The sequence below is a fragment of the Oryza sativa genome, chromosome 1 (assembly GCF_034140825.1).
Source record: "Oryza sativa Japonica Group chromosome 1, ASM3414082v1".
NCBI lineage: Eukaryota > Viridiplantae > Streptophyta > Magnoliopsida > Poales > Poaceae > Oryza > Oryza sativa.
Window position 1 is genome coordinate 3,341,361 of NC_089035.1, and position 23,575 is coordinate 3,364,935.

The window sequence follows — 23,575 nt, forward strand, 5'->3', positions numbered from 1 at the left end:
GATTTGTGGTTGAAATGTTGAACTGTGAGTTTGTGACGGGTAAACGGGCATACCCGCGGGCACATAGCACCCGCGGGTAACGGGCATGAGTAGTGTTCCTTGCTCATCATGTAGTAACGGGTATGCCCGCGAGCATAAATTACCTCGTGGGCATGGGTATGGGTAGTCACTACTCGTGCCCGTCGTGCCCGACTGCCATTCTCAACAATAATACAGACAATTTCTCAAAAAATAAAAGACAAAGGAGGGAAAAAAAGAGATAGAATGCATATGTAAATGGGTGACTTGTATAAAAGGAAAGTCACAATTTTCAGCAATAAATGAAAGAGAGGTGTATTCGTAGCGACTCAATTCTGCAGGGAATTCGGCTGTACATGAGTATTTTGATTGAGTTGTATTCCCTCCAGTAGAAACTTACAAATGTACATCCTTAGAGAAAAGATAAGGAGGAAGACATAAAATAGAAAATGGCGGCGCACGAAGAACGTCGCTTTGAAGAATCAGTAGTTACATTGTGATTGCGGTATCATTGATTTTACTGTTTATGTGGTAATTGAGTCTTCCTTCTGTTCAGAGGATGCAACGGCAACAGCACTGCCTTGCTCATCCCCTTGACCCTTTTCTTCATCAACACCCTGTAAATTTCACTCAACAGTAAGAATCCCAAGGTGAAACTGCCTTATCTGCATATCAAGATTGGAAGATTTTGTAGGTTCACCTCATCATCTGGGATCATCACTGCCTTCACCTGTGCAACAATAACCGTAATGTCATCCATCTTACCACCTGCATAGATGAAATTTAGGCATCATGAGATTACTTTGCGTTCTGCATAGAGTAGAGCATGATAGTATGTGTATGAGTTCATGCGTACCTATTAGTTTCCCTCCAATGAACTTTTTCCACGAGGGGACATCAAAACCCTGCATTCAAGTGATCAGAATGAAGAAATTTCTGTCATCCCTTTTTGGCTGTAACAATCTGAACAGAAAAGATTGTTGAGGGGTATATGTTTCGCACCCGACTCCGAGCCTCCATTGAGTAGGGTGAATCAAAGGTGACATCCACTGAATGCTTCCTTGCAAGCTCTGCTAGTGCTTTTGCTGTGGAAAAAACATCAAACTTTCAGAAGGATTGGAATTTGGGAGGACTGGAACATGTGTTTGGTGGCCCCCAATTCAAAACTGAGATATTTACCACTTACCAGCTTCATCTACCCCTGGAGACTCGGAAATGACAGAAACGATCTCTTGATCGAATATATTGTCAAAAAATCCATCTGAGCCACTGACAATCATATCACCCTCCATAAGATTTACTGTGCAAACCTGGTAGACAACTGGATCAAAATCAGAAGGTTCTACAAATAATGCTTAAATCTTGTACGACTATCTTGATTACTGTAGTGAAGCACTTGGTATTATGTTTCCACTGCATTAGTGGTATCTTTTATGGATAGATTTGCGCATGCATGCGTGTCCCTTGTAAGATCTTCCCCATAATTTTGATTTGTCCACACATGCAAAATATCTGCATGACTTGAGATCATATAGAGTTTTCAAATTAAGAAATAATTAATGTGCATGTCTTGGACTCGTTGTAACATATGGGCAACCACCTAGAACTGAGTATGCTAATAAAACAATCGTCACACACACAGCTCTATTATTCTGACCTACAATAAGGCACATACCAGTGCATCCAGATACGTTTGACCAATTGCTTCAGAGCTTAACTGGTATGGGCAGTCAAAGTAATGTTCTTGAGGACATGTAGAGAACATTACTTGGCCTAGGAAGAAGAGAACAGATAAGTATGCTAATAAACTTTAAGAAATCTATAAATTTGTTCATGCTAACCTTTTCTAATTACTTTCAAACCACAATCTCCCACACTTGCAATTTTTAGAATCCCTGTCTTCTCAAGCATTGCAATGATTCTGTTAGCGTTCCAAAGAAGTCATTAGGTTTTGACCTGTAAAGTTGTACTAACATAACAATGTAGATATATGCTTACACAGTTGCAGATCCAACAGAAGTTGTTGCAGCATGAGCCTTCATTAGAAGAAGCTGAGGATCATGATTGACCTGTGATGGATAGAAACTCCTATTTGATATGCAAATTGACGTATAGTGTACGTGACTTTATATCAGTACTGATGTCAATTAAGAAATACCTCCTCATCCTTGAGAAAAGTAGAAGTGTGTGCCATGAGCTCTCGAGAAAACAGAGCCGGATTGACATCCTTTTCTGCCCATCTGTCAGTAGACAAGAGAATGACTAGCAGGATAAAAACCTTGTGTTAATGCGAATTGCTGAAAACACCATGTATTTTTTTGAGAAGTGCTGAAATCAACCCAAAATTAAAAGGAAGGAAACAAAAGCACAATCTACAATTTATTGAAGCAGTTCTTTTCAGGGACAAAAGTACAAAACAATTCATTGCAGCGAAGATGGTGTACCCTGAAACTCCATCTGCGACGGCAAACACTCCACCATCATCGCCGTTCACAAAGAAAGCATCTTCTCCGCCAGTCTCAGCCTTCAGAATTTGAAGAACATTCAAATATCAAACAATGGTTGCTTCTGTTGTATAATTGAGTATGAAGGGGAAAAAAACACTACCAGAAGAGTAATATATTAATATGTTTATCTAAAAAATGACTAACCTTTCTTGGGTGTGGTATTAGATGAGTTCCAATAGTTAACACAGCTTCCAACCTACAATTACAGGCTCACATTACCAAACACTGACAGATGAAGCACACTAGAAATAACTAAAGACTGAAATTATCAGTGAGACTGAAATATATATTAGCAGCTGTGTTTGTTTGTAGTCTAAATCGCTGAGACGATTTTCTGTAGCCTAAGCCATTCCTGGCTTAGGGTGTTCTTGTTGTAAAACTCTCTCTCCTTCTTAATACAAAACTTGGCCGGTTCTTTTGCCGGCCCGGTGAAAAAATAAACTATCAGTGAGAACATTGCTCCATTACAACTTAAGATTTGCACCTTGACCCAAGTACTACTGATAATCAAACGCATGTCTTAGGAACCCGAGAATTCGATAAAACCGAACATTTCGTGGACTGAAACTTATCGTAAGGGCAAAGATAAGAGGATCGAACAGGTGTAAGCAGGGAGGCATACTTGGCGGCGCGAAGAGGGGAGAAGCGCGAGCGGCGAAGCGGGAGATGGGGAGAAGGGGTAGTGGGTGCGTGGAGGCGAGGCGGCGAGAGGCGGGTAGCAGTGGAGGAGGCCGCCATGGCTGGCTTGCTGCTGCTCTATCTCCTCCTCGCCTCGCCTCCGTCGCCCGCGGCCACCGTGAATCGCTCGCTCGCTCGCTAGTGGTGGAGGCAGGCAAGACACGTCACTAGCACGGCACTTTTTCAAATACACCCCTTACGTATTATCTATTCTCGTAAGGACCAAAGTGAAAAAGTTTACTACATAAGGACTAATCGCAGAATAAGTGGATTTCCAAGGGGGTTCGAGTAAGAATCCGGGTCAGAAACGGGGGAACTGCTTTAAGATTCGCGCGAGCACGATCGACGCGCACCCAGCCACCCACCCGCGCCCCAAATCACGAGGAGGCGAAGCCGCCCATCTCATCGCCGGAGCTCGCGAATTCGCCGCCGCGATTCCGACCACCGCCGCGCCGGCGCCCGCGCCCGCTACGGTACTCCGCCGCCGTGCTGAGATCGCCGGGGGAGCCATGTCGCGGTCCCTGAGCATGAGGTCGTCGATGAGCATGAGGTCGCGCCGCGACCTGCCTCCTCCCCAGCAGGTGAGGGATCCCTCCTCTCCCCGTGCCTTGGGTATTGCGAGTGTAACATTTGCGCGAGGTGCGCGGGATTCGCTGTTGCGTGCGCGATGCGCTAGTTTGATCTCGGTGTTTTTCGACCTTGGGGCGTAGAGGGGCGAGGGGGTCGATTACCCGACTCTTCGTGGCGAATTTGAGGAAACTAGGGTTCTAGTACCGAATCATGTCCAATTGCGAATCTCGCCATTTTATTGTGTGGAACTACTAGCTGGAAAAATCAATCGTAATATTTCTAAGAAAAATTAAGATTACTTATTGTGGTTTGATGATGATAAAAAAAGGCATCAATGATTTACTCTCCGCAGTCCGCACCACCTGGTTGTGCGCATAATCACTAGGGCCTTGTCCGGTTACGCCCGGATTCAATCCGGGCCGGGAATGACAAGTACAGTAAGAAATTTATGATAGATACAATGAGAGACCGGGAATTATTCCGGGCCGGGAGCCAATTTACTCATGATAGAGACAATAAGAGACCGGGAATCAATCCACTAGTCAAGAGGTGTGGAACTAATCCGGATGTTTTGTTGTCCCTATCATGAGTAAATTAGTTCCCGGCCCGAAAAAATCCCGGTCTCTCATTGTATCTATCATAAATTTCTTACTATACTTGTCATTCCTGGCCCGGATTGAATCCAGACGTAACCGAACAAGGCCTAGCTGTGGGTATACCTGGTTTGGATCCTCTTTGAAGTGTTCCCAGTCCCAGCATGGTTCCTCATACCCATCTTTGACAACATTGAGTATATTTCCCTTTGGATTGATGTTTGTAACCGTGAGGTGTTTGTTTTCAGACAATCGAAAAGCTTGAGAATATGGTGGCTGAAGGAAATTATTATGAAGCCCAACAAATGTACAAGTCAACCGGTGCAAGGTACTCTGTGAATAATTTAACTGAAGCCACAATGATTGATTCCCCTTTAACTTGCATTTGACCATCTTGCTTATGGTTGTCTATTTCAGAACTGCTTAGCATATGATAGAAATCAACCATTCACTTTTTATAACTTAAATTGGATCTGCTAAATAATATGAGTTGATTGAATTTAGAATCTTTGTTATACAATCTTCCGTCTATTATCATAGTTATTTGGCTAATGCAGCATCTTAAAAATAGTTAATGTCAGGATTGTTAGGACATTAAACAAATTCAAAGTAAAACAATGACCAGAATGTTTACATTTGCATAGAAGCAGTATTACTGGATCCTACAAGTATGTTTCATATGATCACAATGAAAAATGTTATTCATGCACAAAATGGCTATTTTCTTTGACTAGATTTATTGATTTCTTAATAAAGGAAAGGGGCATGAGCTTTGTCTGAAAGATATTGTAGACAAAAAGTGCCAATTCAGGAATACAATTTTGATTAATTGTGTCTCATATCTTGCAGGTATATTGCTGCTCAGAAGTATTTGGAAGCCTTGGACATCCTTCAGTCAGGAGCTTTAGTTCAACTGAAGCATGGGCAGGTTCTATCAAAGCTAAATTTCATAGATCTAAGTAAAAAAAAAATATTCGCTACATTTGATGGCAAAGTAACACCCCTCCCAAAAGAAAAGAGAAGAGAGAGCCAACCAAAAGCTCATTGCTCCCTTCGTAACGATTTGTTGCAACCAGCCAATGGACCTTGACGTGTTCATTTGAAGTTGTTTTTTTAATGTGTGTATTGTCGATGTGGTGGTAGTGATTCACATCTTATTATGGGATGTTTTTATTGGGTGCTATGCTGTAGTTACATACATGTGTTATCCTAGATTGGTGTTTTATATCATTTTAAACCTTCACATTTTTGCCTTATTGGTTAAAAATTCCTGATTTCAGGTAACTTGTGGTGGTGAACTTGCTATAATGTTTGTGGACACCCTTGTCAAGGCAGCGCTTCCTTATAATGAAGAAACCTTTGGTCAGTCTTCTCTCATAGTGAAAAGCTACTATTTCTTTATATCATTAACATGCTAATAAATTGCATATTTATCCTGTAAGTAAATACACATCTAGATTTCATTTTTGGAACATATTTACAATATTTTATTTGTAGCATACTCCTAATGTCCATCACTTGTAAAGTTTTGTAGAATCAAAGTTGTTTAAAATGTTAGTGGAAGCAGTGTTTACTAGTCCTAATTGTGGCTCTAGCTTTACTTTGTCTTCTCTTTGTTTGTTTACCTTCAGAAGATCACTTTTCCCTTAGATTTTAATTGAATTGAATAAGATACTTACTTTATTATGAATGAGAACATGTTTCTAGTTTGATTTGTTAGTATCACATTTTGTGATTGAAACTATATGTAAACCTTAGATCGTATCAGAAAGATGTACGACGCCTTCCCCAGGATATCTGTTCCACACTTCCTTGGAGATGATTATGATGACGACGGGCAGAAATTATCCGAAGCTATTTCTGCAGCAAAAGTGCGTTCTGAGAGTTGTTCATCATTCCTGAGAGCTGCTATCAGGTAAGGTTGTACTAATTTTCATTAATCCAAGTAAATTGAGTAGAAAAACTAAATATCCTTCATGCAAGCATCAAACATCTTCATCTAAACATGGCAGTTTGTTTAAGTGGATCTTAAGGCAAATACATCAAACTGTTGAATAGCATCTATACTATGACCAGGACTTGTTAACTGTAGTGCTTGACCAGTAGTTCATTACTGACAAAAGTAGAACAGACAATTGAGCTTATCATGATGGTAAAAACAAATGATCTGTTCTCGTTGCTCACTTGCATATAAAAATCCAGATGTTGATTGTGTAAGTTTGTTTATTACAATAATGCTCTCAGAAAAAAATGAAAAAGGAGATGGTCACGAATTTGTGATTTTAAGATGAACTCAAGGTGTGCAACATATAAGAATCATTTCCATGGGATCTTTGAATCTTTATGTTTAACTCTGTTAATGGACAATGTGGTCATCTAGTTGACTCTTCTCAATTTTCTGCCTGCTATATTTATATGCCACTAATAGCATATCAATCCTTTATTAAGGTGGTCTGCTGAGGTTGGGGCATCAAGAAGTGGATCTCCTGAGCTGCATGTTATGTTGGCGGAATACATATATTCTGAATCTCCAGAAACGGTACTGTTTATAAATTATAGAACTATTTTTCTGACATGAATATATTGTGTTTGTTTTAGAGCTGAAATTTTATGTCTTTTCAACTGTTACTCTTTAATGCCTTTGTGGTTTGCTAAGGTTCGTGTTGACTGCCGTTGGATGCAGGACATGACTAAAGTGTCAAGTCATTTTGTGAGGGGAAATGATCCTAAAAAGTTTGCCTCTATGCTGGCGAACTTTATGGGAAAGGTAATGGTTTTTAGAAAATAATTGATAATAGACTTGCAGCTGATGATTGTCTAATGCCAAATTCTATTGAACTGTTACATTCTTCTGTTCTCTGAGCAATGATTAAAATGTCTTATCTGAATATGATCAGTAGGTTCACATTCTTTACAACAATTTTCATTTTACAACGGGTCTCTTGCTTATAGTTTTTATTTGAGTTGGAGGTCATCCTTCTCCGAAAATAGAAACACGGTGCCAGCAAGTGATTGTTCAATCAGTTATCTATATCCATTTTTGGGTTGGATTATTTCAAGACCAACATAATCTTCGTGTAAAGCAGTATTCATAGATGTTTTTTCTCAATCAAAAAAATATTTTTATTAATATTTTTCTTACTGCACAGTGCTACCCTGGTGAAGATGATACTGCAATAGCACGTGGTGTCCTAATGTAAGATATAATTTCTTTCTTTTTTTTTTCCTTTCAAAGAGTGCATTGTTTTGACACTGGCAAAATTTCTAAAAGCCATGGAAGATGTTTGCATCTTGCAATGCAGAAACCGAATTTCATAGGGAGTTCTCTATTTCATGTTCTGTTTACAATGAGTAAACAATATACATATTTAGGAATGTGCTAGCAAATCATGCATTAGGATATATTTCCTCAATATGCATCAATACAATATCCTGCTAAGTTATATACAAATCTCCTTTGGATACTTAAGCACATACAGGAGCACACTATAAAGTGCTCCATCCAAGGTAAAATATTAGAATTTGATCGAACTTCGGAAATAGTTACATAATATATTATTTTATTATGTTTATAGTACTATAGTATGTTAAAAGGAAGTGTCAAAATTCTTGCACTGGGGACCAGAAAAATCAAAGCTAACTTCAGAAAAATCAAAGTTAAGAAAGTGTTTCGTTATAGGATGAATAAATAAGAAATTTTTGGGGAAAAAGACGTGCTCAGATGCTTGTTTTTCTGATATACTGCATTTTTATTTAAGGTATCTATCACAAGGGAATCTTAGGGATGCAAATTTGCTCATGGACGAGCTGAAGGATCAACTAAAATCTGCTGACTTGGAAATCCCCAAAACAGATTTAATTCAGTTCATCAAGTATCTCTTACCGACGTAAGTCTTTCCTGTCTTTCAGTTTGCATTATTTTTATGTTTCTTTTCCACATTTTTGTTCTGCAATGTTCTCATGTATTTGTGTGCATTCATGCTGCAATTTGCCATGATAACTTAGAGGACACCTGCAGAGTAGTTTCATCCTTACATGTTTCTACTAAAAAATACTGATCGCAGGAACAATTCTTTTTTTTTTGAAAGAACCACCAGTTATGGGAAAATCTTTCATGGCCTAGGTACATTACCTGGGTATTAGACTATTTTCCACCTTTGAGATATGTTCATAGTTTATGTAGGATTTGTTTTCAGTACAGATCATGAATGCATATAAAAATATTAAATATTTCTTTGATGGTTATTGAAAAATTCTGATAACCTTATATAACTTAGCCATGTTTAAGTTCTCACTGATGGTTAAAGTTCAAACTGTTAGATTTGGTTGATGCTTTGCTGTTAGATTGCATGCTATGCAGGATAATGATTATATTTGACTGTATTGATGATGTGATAATTTTAACACTGTAAATCTAGGATCTATTGTGTGCTTGTTGTGTATCACTGCGCAATATGTTGATCTAGGTTGCCTAGGTAGCTTTCTGTTCACTGTAAACAAACTGATCCTACAGTTTCAATTATCCAAGTTTCCATGCATCTTTCGAATAATTGATGAGATAGTTTTGCATTTTGTTACTTGTACGTGTATACCAAGCCCAGACGTTATTTTATACAAGCAACAAGTTTTTTTTTCTCATTGTTTCCTCTGGTCGTGGTTATATTACTGACTGCATGCTATGTTTACAGGCTCGAAAGAGATGCTTACCCTCTTTTCAGGACACTGCGGCAGAAGTACAAGACAAGTACAGATCACGACCCTGTATTTGAGGAGGTAGCTATTTCATCAAATATAGTGTTAGCTTGCTAAACAGCTGTAAAACATGCACCAAAACATCTTATTCTTTCAAAGATTAACTTAACAAGAACTGGGAAAAATTATATTTTTCATGTTCCCTGCATAGTTGTCATAAAACAATGTGTTCACAAGAGTTATATTAGATCATGTAGGAAACTCTACAATTTAATCCACCAACAACCTTGTTATCATGTGCTGTCCATAGGGAAATGTAAACAGTGTTGATAAAGGACCATCTGCACTTATAATGTGCTTAATATTTAACTCTACTAGCAGAGTAATATGTGGATAGAACTTCCATTACATTAACTAGCAGAGTAACTTGAAGAAGGTAGTTAATGCTTTCTATCATATATGAAAAACAAGCTGAAACAGAGCTCACGTGATATTATGGTTGGGTTTCAGTTATTAGATGAAATAGCCGCAAAATTTTATGGAATACGGAGCCAGAGCGCTTTGGAAGGACTTTTTGGTGATATGTTCAGGGTAAGATTTACATCTTTCATCTATCATTCATTCATGCCGATTGCTAGTACATTGCATTGATTACTTTTGAAGTTGAGTACACACCAGTTGCTTTTCACAATAACTACCGTCGTATGCCTTTAGTTCCATATCAGTCATGCCGAAATTACGTTTCATGAAGTGCATATCATGTTTAGAGGAAAGAATATATATTTCTATAATTTGAAATTGCAGTTGATCTAAGCATTCAGGAATTGAAGTGCAAATTTTATGTAGCTTATGAAGTCACGGATGTCCACCTGTTACGTGGTAAACAAACAAGAAAAAAAATTTGAGTTCTTTCTTTCAGTTATAAATATTGCCATCTTCATTTTGTTTTGTTCAATTCACCTTTTCTGTACGTTCATGTAATTTCACGTATAGTTTCCCAAGTACAATGAAGCAAACAGATAATCAATACTAAACCATTAGTGTAGCCAATATTATTACAATGACTAGAAGTCGGCAACCTAGTTCCGATACAAGCCATTATTGATCTTGTTCTTTGTATTCTGCAGGTATAATGATGAGAAAAGGATTTCGTCATAAATATTCCAGCACAAAGCTCCCGACGCGCATTTCGTTCGCTAATACAAATTGCTGCTGGAAGATGAACACCCGGCCCGGCCCGAAAAGAGCATAAGAAAAAGTTCTGTTGCTGCCTTCCTCAGCCTTGATTATCCTGAGGCCATACATTTAGCTCCAAACTGCATATGATGATATATGCTCCAGTTACCACTGATCTCTTGTAAAACCATTCAACTGTTTTGCTCGTATCATGGTCGTGTTCTAATGATATTACTATTCTTTAACATTTTTTGTAGTTCCAGTTTTGCAGTTTTAAAACGGCATTTATCCTGACTGGTCTCATGTTCCCTTCATCTTCGCGTACACGATTGTTTGGTTAGACAGTGCGGCCCGTCAAAATATGTGGGCTGAAAGTTAGGGCAATGGCCTAACGTTAAGGTCCATATATAACAGCTTGAAACGGGCCGTGAATTCAGGCCATTACTGGGTAATGACCGAGAGATTTGGCCCATGCCACTGGCCAAATGAGGATGGAAGAGTTGCAGACAGTAGGCTAAAAAAGCTGTAATATACTCCAATTGCACATTAAACATATCTGGGAAGTCTAAAATATCATAGAAATTTAAACAACAGACATTTTCCCCAATTGGATATTGGAGTGAGAAATACAACCATATAATTGCGTCAGGGCTGTTCTCCAATTTGAGAATTGAGTATCAATAACTTAGCTATAGCACGTATTACTATTTTTTTTCCCTAAACGCATGTAAAATGGCTGTAGAAATATCAAAATGATCAAACTAAGCCTCCATACACAACTTTATACACCGGATAATTACAAGTCAGGATAGGCAGCAGACACCAGATGCTCGTAATCTATAATTCATAGGCTCATAGCGAACGACGAGCAGATGTGCGTGTTCAATGGGATTGGGAGGGCAGCATGACGCTCCATGTTGAAACTTGGGACGCTCAAACGCCAGCAGGATGATGTCGTGGTGGGAGTCTAACCATTTCCTCGCCAGCAGGATATCTCGTGTCCAAATCCGCTGATCTGTCCCTCCACGTGCCAATCACGTCCTGCTCGCACAAAATCACATAAACCATGCATTGCTTTATTAATAAACATATGATGCAGCGTGCGAATTGCCACCTATGGTCTATGCTATCTACTGGTAAACACTGGCACAGGTGACTATTATGCTTCCTCTATTTCAGGTTATAAAACATTTTGACTTTAGTCAAAATCAAACTGCTTAAAATTTGATTAAGTTTGTAAAAAAAGTAGTAATATTTTAAACACAAGACAAATTTATTATGAAAATATATTCAATTATTGATTTGATGAAATTAATTTAGTATTATAGCTATTATACTACATTTGTCTATAAACTTATAAACTTAGTCAAACTTGAAACAGTTGACTTTAACCAAAGTCAAAACATCTTATAACCTGAAATGTAAGGAGCAGTCAGCAATTCACGAATTTGAGCATAGAAAGTACAATATACTCCCTCTGTCCCAAACTATATGGCCTATATTTTTTTACACGGTCTTCAATAACATACTTTGATCATTATTTTATTTCATTCTATAATCCCAACAAATATGAAATTAGCATCACATAAATGTACTTCAAAATATAAATCTAGTGATATAACATGCATAATACATAGTATAGATATAGTTAGTATGATTATTGGTCAAAAGCTACCGAATATGTTTTTTCTTAAAAAGGGACGCCCTATCATTTGGGACGGAGGGAGTAGTGGTATTATGCAGTGCGCAACATGTTTCATTATACATAATCTTCTGATGTTACATGTTAAATATGCAGATAATGTTCAATAAGATGGTTGTGAAGCTAATTCATCATGAAGTGTACCCGTGTTTCTTAACGTGCCTCGCCCTAATGAACACACATGCTATTTATTACAGTCCAAGTTTTGTTTAAGAAAGATGATTGTAGGCTTATAGTTATAGCCCAGTTATTTACAATAAAAAATCAAGATATTTAGTTATGACTAGAAAACCATATGACAAAGTGAGTTTCATACCGTCGTATCCATCCATCATTCGTATGCCATGCAGCATTTATCAAGACTGTCAGTTGTCTAGTCGACAACGAGCATCCACTGCCATAGGCTTCATTCTGGTCGAGTCCTGAAACAAACTACTTCCAATCAACGTTATCTCAAGTGAAGCACTGGAACGACAAAGAAAAACATGTCCGAAAAAATAATATAGTTGTGCTTGATAGAACTCCGAGAGATTCCTTACACTGTTCTACGAGCAGCACCATTCAGAGTACTTCAGCCACCACTGTCACCAACTATTTGCAGAACTCTTTCCTTCAGATGCTGAATCATCTGCAAGAGATCAACAGAAAGTGACAATAAGACTGTCCATCTTATCAGAACAGGATCTCTGTGGTGTGAAGAAACTTACAGGATGAGAATTTGAAGCCCATTTTTCAGCAGAAGTGGCAGCCTCTTTGAGATGTGATTTTTTAGGTATCTCGTGGGAGAGACTATAGGTGGAGCTCTCTGTCGCCTCAGCTACCCACACGTGCCTCATCTGGTCTTTATCTCGCTTGACCAGATTACTAAAACCAACCTGAGAAACAAACGTAACAGTGAGTTAAAATTGCACTTGCACTACAAAGGGGTAAATCTGAAGAATTATGTGAAGGGCCTGCAGAAAAGAAACTGGGATATAGCTCGTCTACACAGAAAATTACACGAGGCACTGTTTAATTCATAACTACTCGCATTTCATATGGGACTCATGAATTTCGGACTTCAAAGATTAGTCAACTTGAGATATAGTCAGTGCAATGGAAGATCACATACTATATGTCCAGAAAGGGCATAATTGAAGAATGCAGAATCCTCGCCAGTGGTTTTGGAAGAAAAGCTAACTGCCAGAAGACAGTCATCTTGCTCTTCATACTTTTCTCCAGAGATAAATTTAGATCCATCTGTCAAAAAGAGCCACTGCCTATTCTGGTTGTTCAATAAATAAACATTCCCAACATACAAAATAACACCTGCAATGTCAAATTCGCTGAAACAAAAAGGAACGGCTCATTATAAAAGGTTCATAATACAACAGGAGATTCAGCAAGTCAGCTTGAGACAGGGCTGACCTTGTAAGTGGCACTTCACCAAAATGTGACAATTCAACTGCTTTACGAGGGGTGAAAAATGGTCTGCATCATGAAAAAGGGACATGGTTAAGTTTTCTAAATGCAGTGCAACCATCATGTCCAATGAGGTCTCTTACTCAAAATTTGTAGTCTGTGCGGTTGCTAAAGGCGTCCATGCTGTAGATGATCCTCTACCACTCAAGTAGGATACTTCTGTAAAGTAGCTTGAAGCCAACAGTCCTGTGACAGAATAAATTTGTCCCTCCACCAGGTCGGATTTCTGCCAGTGGCAATACAGAAATGAAAATTGTTTTAGGTATATTTGCTCATTAGCACATAACTATGGGAATATTGCAAAGAAAATAGGCATGTGCATCTTGTTGTCCTAAAGACATATAGCAGGTAACGCTACACACAAAAATATATGACAATCACTGGCTTGTTTTCTTGATGACATAACACCAAATCTTTTGTTCTTTTTTTCTGTTCATAAGAAAGAATAAAGATGATTTCTGACACTTATATGCTGTAGAATTATTGTACCGTACTTGCTTCTCGGTAGGGTTCCAAATTGTTATTAACCCTTCCCTGCAGCCAGATTTTGTGGCGGAGTGTTTGCTGATAAGGCCCGTCACCCTCACTTTCAAAAATGGTGTAACATCTCTTGAACTAAGCCCAGCAACTTTAAGAGCATTTTCAACCTTCTTAGCTACTTCATTTTGCCTGACAATCTGCAACATAATGGTGTAGTTTAAAAAACATAAAATATTAGCAGACAGATGAGATGCTATAGTTATGCGTCCAGACCTTTTGCTTTTCTTGATAATATGAGAAAGACAGCAGCTGCTCTGAACTCATGCTGGACATAAGAATTTCAGGCTCAGCTGCCCTCTCTAGCATTTTGCATATTTTTGCCCCTTCATCGTTATCATCAGTGTTGTCGCAGTGTTCTCCATGTTCTGACTGAATGTCTTCTGCAATCTTAGACACTCTGCATAAGGTAATTATTATTATTATAATTATAATTTATAATGGCATAAAAAGGGAAGTATTGGTGCAAATACACAGTTTGTGCTACTCATGAATATTACTACGTCCACATTTAAATATATGACGCTATTAACTTTATTCGGTCTTTGATGTGCAATTTTGACCACTGTTTTTTTCTATTATAATATTGTAAAAGTACTTATAAATTAAAAAATCTACCCATATGACATATTTTCAAACTAAATATTTTGAGAGCTATTGACAAAGTTTCAAAAATTTGAGCAAATAAAGTCAAAAGTGTCACATCACATTTCAGTGAACTAGACTGATGATGAACCCCAAAACATATTGAGAAAGTTTTGGACAGAAAAAAAAAAGGCAAACAGGAAGTATGCTTCAAGAAACTGGATGTATCCATGCATGATTGCTTGTCTTCTATTGGAGGTGTGATAAGCATCCATTGCACTTAATTGTGTTAAGTTTACTCCAATAGGAGAAATAAATACCTCTGGTGATACAGCTGTAGTGCTTTTCTTTCCATCCTTTCAGACCTCACCACAAAACGACCGTCAGAAAACCTGAAACAAACAATTCAGTGTGTGCAACTGAGAGAGAGTTTAGTAATGGATTTATGTCCAGTAGTACACCTCTCCCTGTACATAACAGGATAAATCCTTGTAACTCCAACCAGTGTCCTAGGAACTCTGCCACCTGAAGCTTTTATGCACTTGAATGCCAGTGGGACTCCAGCATGCTTGCCTGAGATGCGCACAATAGGTTATAAAAGACAACCCAGCTGTATAAAAATAATAGAACAGAAGTGTCCAGTTTTGTGCTCAAATTACATACATAACCCCAAAGTCTCATCCCATCTTGCACGATAGGTGCCATTTATGTGGATCATTAATTTGACGGTACCCGATGCCTGTAAAGTGAGATCAACAAAAAATTGATTATATGGTTCAATGGTAGTCAATGTTCACAGCTAATGAGGTTAAAAGACTTAGAAGATTAGTCAAACCTCATGAAATGACACAGGCCCAGCCCACCCACATAGTGAAGCTCCCCATATCTGCCAAGATGAAATACATATTAGGTGCTATGAGTAAATTATAGTCATGTCTCATGACTAGTTGAAATAGCACAGTACCCGAAGCTTCTGTCCTATAAAAAGTTTTCTTTTCTCTAGTTGCTCCAAAAGTGCCAGATCTAATGACGCATCTAGAGAATACCTGCGAAAAGGAAAAGGTTCTAACATCTTTCAGCTTCAACTCGTGCAATACAGAGAAAGCAACCACATACCATCCATCAGTTAGTTCAATCTTTGTAGACATGTTCCTTTTAGCAGGTCTCAAGCTTTTATTCTCACTGTTGTCGTCGTCTGTATGTGCCCTATCATCCTCTGGCTTACTGTTGTTTAGGTCAGGACAAGAGTAAATAGCAGAAATGCACAGCACCATCATCAAAGATGGTGAAGCATTCCCTTCCAAAATTTTCTTTATGGCTGAGCGGTGGCCATTGTTCACTTCTCTGTCATACCTAACATGCTTGAAATTTTCATTAATCAATCATATGCGTCCATACAGTAGGAATGGCAGAAAAGGCATGTCAACTATCTCACCTGTACTTCAGCTCTTCCAAAACATTACCAACTTTTAAGAATTTGCCAGCAGCTCTAGTTGGATAGCATCTCTCCAATGAAGCAAGCTTCCAAACAATCCATTTGTAGTGGTTGCTGACCCATCTAAAAAGGAAATTTTCGAGTGTTGATGTTCAGGATTTAATTGCCATGGAGTCTCTCAAAGAATCCAGCCTAAATACTATGATATGCCCCCAAGGAATGCATTATCACACTTATAAATCGCATGCCATAGGAAGAACATGTAAATCCATTTGTTAATCCTAACAATGTTTTGCTATGGAACAGAGACAGAAAAAAGAATGGCACCGAGGAGACATGAAAAAGATATTCACAAATTATGCCTTCACTAGAAAAAAGTGAAACAGTAAAGTAATAACAAACATGTACCAGCATCTGAAGGCCAACCTTGTATAGTGATATTATCAGTATGACAATGAAAAACGACGATCAGAATTAAGAATGATGCTTACTCTTTAGTTGTGTATGTCAATGAAGCACCACAGGCAAGAAGCATCTTCTGAAATTCTTCTGCACCAGTATCTGTTTTAAACTTGTACTTCTCAGCCTTTTTTGCATCCATGAGCTTCACTTCATCTGTTACATCTTCTGTCTGGTCACAAGAGTTATAAGTTAACAATGTGAAGAATATAGTGCACCTACAGAAATTAACTGCAACACAATAAATACCAAATATTTGAAGCATGGGGGACCACCAAAATACTCTTCACACGATTTTCTTTGATGTTGAAAAGGATAGCATGAAGATAGCTTTGTTCGACAGGGATTAATCTGAATAGGTAGTTTGGATACTCCTGTGAAAATTAGTTCAACTAATCAAGTAGGAAGGAATTTTCAGAATGTTCTGACATGTCTAGGCCATCAGCTTACCAGAAGGGGATGGATTATTGATGTTGATAGGTGCGATGAACCTAACCAGTTTCATCAAGGATGTCAGAAGCAAGGTAGCAAGGACTTTCCAATTTGCTAACAATGATGCAAATCAAATCACCTGGAAGAACGAGGACGTTTAAAGGGAGATATGGAGTTTCTTCCCCCAAATCTTCTCTTCTCACCGGCCAGGTAGTCAGTATTAACAGAATGTGTATCGATGTAATTAGTGATGTCAATCAATGGTCCAGATGGCATTTGGAGTCTTCGAGCCTTATCTTTAGTGTCACTTGCATTTTCAGTTCCAAATGAACATCTGGAAGAAGGCTTGGATATCTTTGGAATTTCATTGATAGGATGAAAATCTCTTGCCGCATGAAGCCTGACGGAGTTTCCGTTAGCCAAAGTGGCATCAGGTACAGCATATTCCAAGGAATCTGTGTGCTTCCTATCAGGTTTTGCTGGAATGGAAAATTGTGCTGGCTCAGTTTTGCTGTTCCCCCTACTTTTCAATAAATCAGGTTCACCTTCTTTTCGCAGACCAGTTGAATTTTGTATATTCTCTTTACAAGCAGATGCTGAAGAGTGGCCTAATAAATTATTTGGTGAAACCTCTAAATCCGATTCACCCAGAAGATTTTTCGCACGCTGAAGTGCATCACTAGAAATAGCCATTGTTCTGCCGCCAGCAGTGCTGAACCTGATAGCTTGCTCACTAGAATCAGAGAACGTTGTTTTAGAAAATGCAAAATGCTGATGTGGATCCATAAGTACTTGGTTTTCAGCTGGGCCAGAGCTTATAGGGCAGCCACCAGAAATTCCACTGACTGATGCTACACCAAACTGGTGCTCTGAATTTTCCCTCTCAACAGTTATCTTTGTACCTAGCTTATCACCCACATGTCCTAAAAGTTGTGTTGAAAGGGTATTCTCCTCCAAACCCAACAAAGTTGCAGCTCGAGAAACACCAACTGAAGATATATGTACAGTCCTTGCATAGCTTGTCTTGAGAGGTGAAGTAAAGATCGGAATATATTTGTCCACATTGCTAAGTTGTTTGTGATTTTCTGAAAAATAATACCTCAAATCAGAAATTTCTAAAGAAAAAAAATACTTATATGTTGAAAAGTGCATAACAAACATCATTTTCACATTTGCTAATACTATTTGATAAACTAGCCATATTACTACATCATAACACTACAACACCTTATTAGAATTCGCATGCTGATCATACTCATACATCATGCATTTGGAAATCTGTACTCATGTGAATATTCATTTACTAACAATGACATAAAAGAAGTTGATACAGCTTCCTCAAAACAACTAGATACATAATTCTGATTGAAGAGTGCACAACATCGGTTGCTCATTGCTAGTTTTCTCCTCCAGTGAAGTGGGCTTAATTTTCAACCAAAAGGCATAGAAATAGTACTACAAATTTCATAACAATAACCGCCCATCCATGATTTAATTATTCCACAAAGAAACCACAGGAGCACAGACTAGCCACCTCAACAATCGAACACACATTCATGCTAAAAATTTATGAAATAACAGCAATCTGTGATGATCTAGCAGACACTAATCAACTCATAACTAAAGCTACTCTACTTATCCAAACAACTGAGAAACCCCAGATTTCACAGGATCAAAGAAGATGAATTTTCTATCAAGATGATAATGCATCTTTAAATAGAAATCTGTACAGATACACCCTACTTTTACTCATTTTCATGGATATGAAGTACAGAGATGGCGGAGAAATGCAAAGATTGGTGGAAAGATGTGAGGTGAAACAAGTGGTGGATCTATTTCTCAAAAAAAAAAAACCTCAGAATATTTCCATTGGCATTATACACACCTTTCTTCATATTGCCTTCTTCCTCCAGAACCGCCCTTGCCTTCTGCACGGAGCTGTGACTAATCAAGACTGACTTCCCAGATCCAGTTCGAAACATTGGTGGTTCGTTTCCACGGTCTATGTATTCTTAGAAAAAAGGTGCATGTTAATGGAACAGAAAACAAATATACCTGGTTTGCTTTTATTTTTTCTGAACAAAAATTTGAATTAACTGTGCAAAGACACGCTAAAGCGCAACCCAGCAATTAAAATTTTACCTTCTTTCATAGAGCTCCCTTGCTCCATGAGGGTGATCGCCTTATGACTTGAGTTTCTATTTTGGGGTGCAAACTTCTGCATTCCAGCATGGAGCATTGGAGCAATGGCTTCTCCAGTGTCATTATTTACTGATATGCACATATGAAATCAATATTAAACTGAGAGTTAGCTGTGAAAAGCTATTCATACCAACTTTTTTTGTGAAGGAGCTATGAATTGAGAACATTTATTTACCATTTTTTACTGGTTCCTCGCCCTCTAAGACAACGTGGGCTTTCTTTCTAGAATTTTCACTTGCTGTGATAGACCTTCCTGATCCAGTTTTGAACATTGGAGTGGCACAGCCATCATCTGAGTGAGCTTCATCTAACAGATGAAGAACTTTTTGTTAACATGCTACATGCCTCCTTTATCCTTGGTAGACTAATAAAAACACATTTCAATGGCAAAACCACAGTAAGCAACATGTTGAGTGAAACCTACCTTCCAGTTCTTTTGTAATGTTCCTTGGCTCCAGAAGTGCACTTGCTCTCTTAATTGAGCCTTTACTTACTGAAATGGACCTCCCTAACCCAGTTTGAAATAATGGCAAGTGACCATCAGCCTCCAAAAAATTTCCTGTTGGATGACAGTGATTAGTATGGCAAATATCTAAAACGCATCAACAGTAAATATTTTTATTGTTCCAAATTTGACTAGATAGTAACACAGGTTTAAATGAAATGAAAAAAAAGCCTTTTACAGGAAACTTCAGAAAACCATGTACCTTGCATTGAAACACCCCCCTCAGGTGTAACAGATCTATCATTCATAGTCAGGCCACCACTCATCAGAACAGACGTTGGTGTTTCAGTTTGAAAAGTAGTGGTGGAGACATTAGTATCTCCATGTCCTGAACCCAATAGAAAAATAAGCAAAGCTGATGACCTTGTGCATTATGCAGTAAAAAAATACAAGCCTGCACACAAAGTTTCTTACCACTTCTTTTGGCACATTCTTGATCTAATACTGTCCTTGCCTTTTGAATTGAGGTCTGGCTCACCACAACAGGCCTCCCTAACCCCGTTTGGAACACTAGGAATTCACGGTCAGAATTCAATTTCCTTCACACAGAGAAGAAATCACTAATAACAACAGCTACATTTACATAACTCCAATCTTACCAATATTTTCAGCACCTCCATCCTTCACCACAGAGCTAGATCTTTCACTGATCAAGACTGGTCTTCGCGAACCAGTTTGGAAAATCAGAGATTGGTCAGGCCTACCAAAATCTTCCGTGTTTTCTACTATGGGAGGAAAGTTCATTACAACCAGAAGGCGCACATTTCTCAATAATTAGGTAGAAGTATTTAACTCAAAATTAACAAGCAGGACAATCTAATCTTATCCTCACCTGTATTATTTTGCTCCAGGACAGCCTTAGCTTTCTGGATAGATGCTACACTGACCGATACAGCTTTACCTGAACCAGTTTGGAACAATGGAAAATTTTCCTTGTCATACACATCTGCCACATCTCCTGAAAGATCAGCCGTTCAAAAAGTAAAGGCATGATTAGAATTTTGTGTAAAATTTTGCTAGATGAAATTATAGAATATTCTGTCAACAGAATAACCTTGTTTTGGATTTGTTTGTCCCTCCAAAACAGTCATTGCATTATCAGTGGAGCTCCTGCTGACTGGGTCTGGCCTAACCAATCCAGTATGGAACATAGACTGTACAGCAATGACAGAAGAATTCTCGGCATTTCCTGAATAATAGATTACGAAGATTCATTATCATGATAGATTGTCGAGTGCTACACAGCTCAAACTATCCTAAATTAATTAGAGCCAAATATATGTCACCATGCCCAAAGAAATGAAACATTCTGCGTAATTACACAGAAAGTAAGCAGATGACAAACTTCCTACCTTCTAAAACAGCTCTAGCCTTCTGAATTGAGCCCTTGCTCAGTGAAACCATTTTACCCGATCCGGTTTGGAACATCGGAGACAAACTATCTTTATGTACACCACCTGAATTTCATAAGATGCAAAGGCGAATTATACCATTGAACCTCGAGAATGTGTAACTAATCAGAACTTTGTACTTCTACCTACAGTTGAATCATCCAACCTGATCTCCAAGAAGAGAGATTGAAACAAAACTTACCTTTAAATGAAACATTACTTTCTCCCAATCCGCACTCCAAATTAGAACCATCACCAAATGGTTGCCCTGCAATACATACAAGTATCAGCCTGGTATGCAAGTCTTGGAGAAAGAGAACAGAAAGACATTGAATTCCATGCTATCAACAAAGCAAGAAATGCAAAACTTCAGAAAAGATAGGCAGCAACTTTTAAGAAAAAGAAAAGTGTGTGGGTATCTTCATCTAGTAGTAGCCCGAGGAAATCATCACAGCAACTAAAGAGGAAAGGGCATGACCAGAAGATTGGAAATAATTCAAATTTATTGCTCCATTTTTCTCTTGTTTGTTTGTAATTCAGTGGACTGCAATGACTTGTTGTCTTCGTTTCTTCTAATATATCTAAGATGTGCGGATATTATGTGTCCCCAAAAGACAAAAGGAGGGCCACAAGACCAATAAAATTGTTGTGAGAATGTAACACTTTGAAAAAAGCAAACCGCAAAACCTCTTACTTCTCTCATTACTTATCTCCTCCGCGACCTCCCCAACCAATGCCTTGGCCCTCTCTACAGCCCTCTCGCTGACGGCAACTGATCCCCCCAACCCAGTGCAGAACACCGCACCTTTCCCTGAATCCTCGATCGCTTCGGCCATTCCATCAGCAGCAACCAGCTTATCCAAAGCTGCGATTTCCACATCCACAGCAAACAAACATGACACTTAGTACAATGCAGTGGCATAACAAGTTCGTAAATGGGAGGCAAGCACGCGCGTGCCCGCACACGGACGAGTGGAGATGAGATGGGTGGACGAGGCGGCAGTGCGGCACCTTGGTTGAAGAGGTCAGCCATCGACGGGACGCTGCATCCATCGGCGGCGCCGGGGCCTAGGGTTTCGAGGCGAAAGGGGATCAGTAATAATGCGGGGGCTCATTCCACGAACGAATAGTACCTCGAAGAGAGAGAGAGAGAGGGAGAGACCGAACCTTCGGGAATCGCATCGCCGGATCGCGCCTCTCCCAGCTCCGTCGCAGCCGGCTGCGGATCGGGACGAGGAAGCGGCGCCTCACTGGCCGCCGCCGCCGGTGGCGGCGGCCCGTCGGAGGCGGGTACCCAGACGAGGCTCCCGTCGGGCTTCCCCCACACCTGCCACCTCCTCTGCATCCCGGCGGCACAGCCAGAAATCGCTCGCGGCGGCGGCGGCGGTGAGAGGATGAGGAAGAGACGAGCAAAAAAAAGAAAAAAAATGGAGAGGAAAAAATTCAAAACGGGAGGAGGCGAGGAGGGAAAGGAAAGCGCGGAGCGGAAATGGCGAAGCGGCTGTCGGTGGGTGGGCTGGGCCCGGGTAGATTCGAGACGGGCCGGCCCATTAGCGGGGGTGGGTGACAGCCCATCAACATCCATTTGGCTGGACGCCGCCGCCGCCGAGGAGGATTGCTAGGGCGGCACGGCACGGCACGACGCGTCGCGTCTGTTGCGTCAGCGTGAACAGATCAGCCAACCCGCCGACTCGTCTCCTATCACCACCTGTACCGAACTGCCGCCACGTAGATCAGCGGCCATGGTATACACATCAACGCTCAACGCAACAACCAGGTCAAACGCTATATCAACAGTCCAATTTGCACCCTCCGTATTATTAGGCATAACTAAAATTTAAAATTTTAAAACCTATTTTTGTGTTTATTTGATTATTTATTTATCGTAGTTTATTTTTTATCATTTGATTTTTAAGTCATCAGTACACACAATATATAAATGTTGTACACATAAGTTCTTTTCTTGATAATGTGTTCGCTACCAGGGATGGGAACTTTGCATAGTGCGTACGGAAAACGGGGCGGCCTATTAGCACGTAATTAATTAAGTATTTGCTATTTTTTTTAAAAAAATAGATTAATTTGATTTTTTAAGCAACTTTCGTATATAAACTTTTTGCAAAAAAACACACCATTTAGCAGTTTGAAAAACGTGCATATAAAAACGAGAGAGATGAGATGAGAAAAATGGCATCCGAACACACCCTATAGTCTTATAATCAACTGTAGACGAACGAAACGTAATGATTTTCCCTGTTACACGGAAAATATACAACACCACAGATACCTATTATACGCGCACACAGTCACAAAAGTATACCCTTTTACACACACTCATTTTTCTTTTTTAAAAAAAGAACATACTCCCTTCGTTCTAAATATAAGAGCTTATCTAGATTCATAATACTGTAAAATGTTCAATTTTAGATTTAACTGCGATGCATTCGAAGTTGGAATTTTTCAAGGATGAATCGACAGACCATCCATCCAAGTTGTAAGTTGTATATAGTTCATGAAAAAAATTAAAAATTTATGTGTAGAAAAGTTTTGAATGTGATATGATGTGATGAAAAGTTAAAAGTTTGGGTAATTGAGGTGTACTAAACACGAGCAGCCGTAAGTTTCAAAAATT

General features: G+C 39.1%; 3 protein-coding genes across 9 annotated transcripts; 1 reads left to right on the forward strand and 2 right to left on the reverse strand.

The window, feature by feature from the left end:
- Nucleotides 1-256: 256 nt before the first annotated feature.
- Nucleotides 257-3,380, reverse strand: LOC4324414 (probable protein phosphatase 2C 1). 2 transcript variants are annotated; one of them, NR_190228.1, is made up of 12 exons: nucleotides 3,148-3,380; nucleotides 2,670-2,721; nucleotides 2,463-2,542; nucleotides 2,177-2,280; nucleotides 2,017-2,087; nucleotides 1,860-1,939; nucleotides 1,694-1,791; nucleotides 1,205-1,328; nucleotides 1,021-1,103; nucleotides 875-923; nucleotides 719-786; nucleotides 257-635 (listed from the first exon to the last, which is right to left on the reverse strand). NR_190228.1 is itself a non-coding variant. In NM_001428107.1 (12 exons), exons 1-12 carry the CDS (start codon nucleotides 3,261-3,263, stop codon nucleotides 543-545), a joined length of 996 nt encoding a protein of 331 aa, NP_001415036.1. In that variant the 5' UTR covers nucleotides 3,264-3,380; the 3' UTR covers nucleotides 257-542. The 2 variants fall into 2 exon arrangements, 1 of the variants encoding a protein (NP_001415036.1); NM_001428107.1 differs by having other exon boundaries at nucleotides 2,177-2,258.
- A 174-nt stretch (nucleotides 3,381-3,554) lies between these two features.
- LOC4324415 (protein GET4) lies at nucleotides 3,555-10,530 on the forward strand. The gene is made up of 12 exons (XM_015765703.3): nucleotides 3,555-3,784; nucleotides 4,615-4,694; nucleotides 5,216-5,294; nucleotides 5,647-5,728; nucleotides 6,125-6,281; nucleotides 6,815-6,905; nucleotides 7,050-7,133; nucleotides 7,516-7,562; nucleotides 8,125-8,253; nucleotides 9,055-9,139; nucleotides 9,569-9,649; nucleotides 10,186-10,530. The coding sequence occupies exons 1-12, from the start codon at nucleotides 3,713-3,715 to the stop codon at nucleotides 10,189-10,191; spliced, it is 993 nt and encodes a 330-aa protein (XP_015621189.1). The 5' UTR covers nucleotides 3,555-3,712; the 3' UTR covers nucleotides 10,192-10,530.
- A 257-nt stretch (nucleotides 10,531-10,787) lies between these two features.
- LOC4324417 (protein BREAST CANCER SUSCEPTIBILITY 2 homolog B) lies at nucleotides 10,788-22,354 on the reverse strand. 6 transcript variants are annotated; one of them, XM_015767271.3, is made up of 34 exons: nucleotides 22,111-22,354; nucleotides 21,955-22,011; nucleotides 21,638-21,808; nucleotides 21,146-21,211; nucleotides 20,905-21,009; nucleotides 20,607-20,741; nucleotides 20,385-20,510; nucleotides 20,152-20,274; nucleotides 19,967-20,062; nucleotides 19,755-19,880; nucleotides 19,472-19,606; nucleotides 19,223-19,354; nucleotides 18,988-19,116; nucleotides 18,731-18,856; nucleotides 16,985-17,930; nucleotides 16,864-16,904; nucleotides 16,663-16,787; nucleotides 16,446-16,585; nucleotides 15,955-16,077; nucleotides 15,636-15,872; nucleotides 15,484-15,565; nucleotides 15,355-15,405; nucleotides 15,183-15,258; nucleotides 14,981-15,092; nucleotides 14,840-14,911; nucleotides 14,151-14,334; nucleotides 13,892-14,074; nucleotides 13,481-13,623; nucleotides 13,344-13,406; nucleotides 13,048-13,261; nucleotides 12,644-12,811; nucleotides 12,476-12,564; nucleotides 12,253-12,368; nucleotides 10,788-11,275 (listed from the first exon to the last, which is right to left on the reverse strand). In XM_015767271.3, the coding sequence occupies exons 1-32, from the start codon at nucleotides 22,286-22,288 to the stop codon at nucleotides 12,508-12,510; spliced, it is 4,722 nt and encodes a 1,573-aa protein (XP_015622757.1). In that variant the 5' UTR covers nucleotides 22,289-22,354; the 3' UTR covers nucleotides 10,788-11,275; nucleotides 12,253-12,368; nucleotides 12,476-12,507. The 6 variants fall into 6 exon arrangements, with proteins under 6 accessions (XP_015622757.1, XP_015622774.1, XP_015622765.1 ...); XM_015767288.3 differs by having other exon boundaries at nucleotides 19,967-20,044; nucleotides 20,152-20,277; XM_015767279.3 differs by having other exon boundaries at nucleotides 18,731-18,847; nucleotides 20,152-20,277.
- Between the last annotated feature and the right edge of the window lie 1,221 nt (nucleotides 22,355-23,575).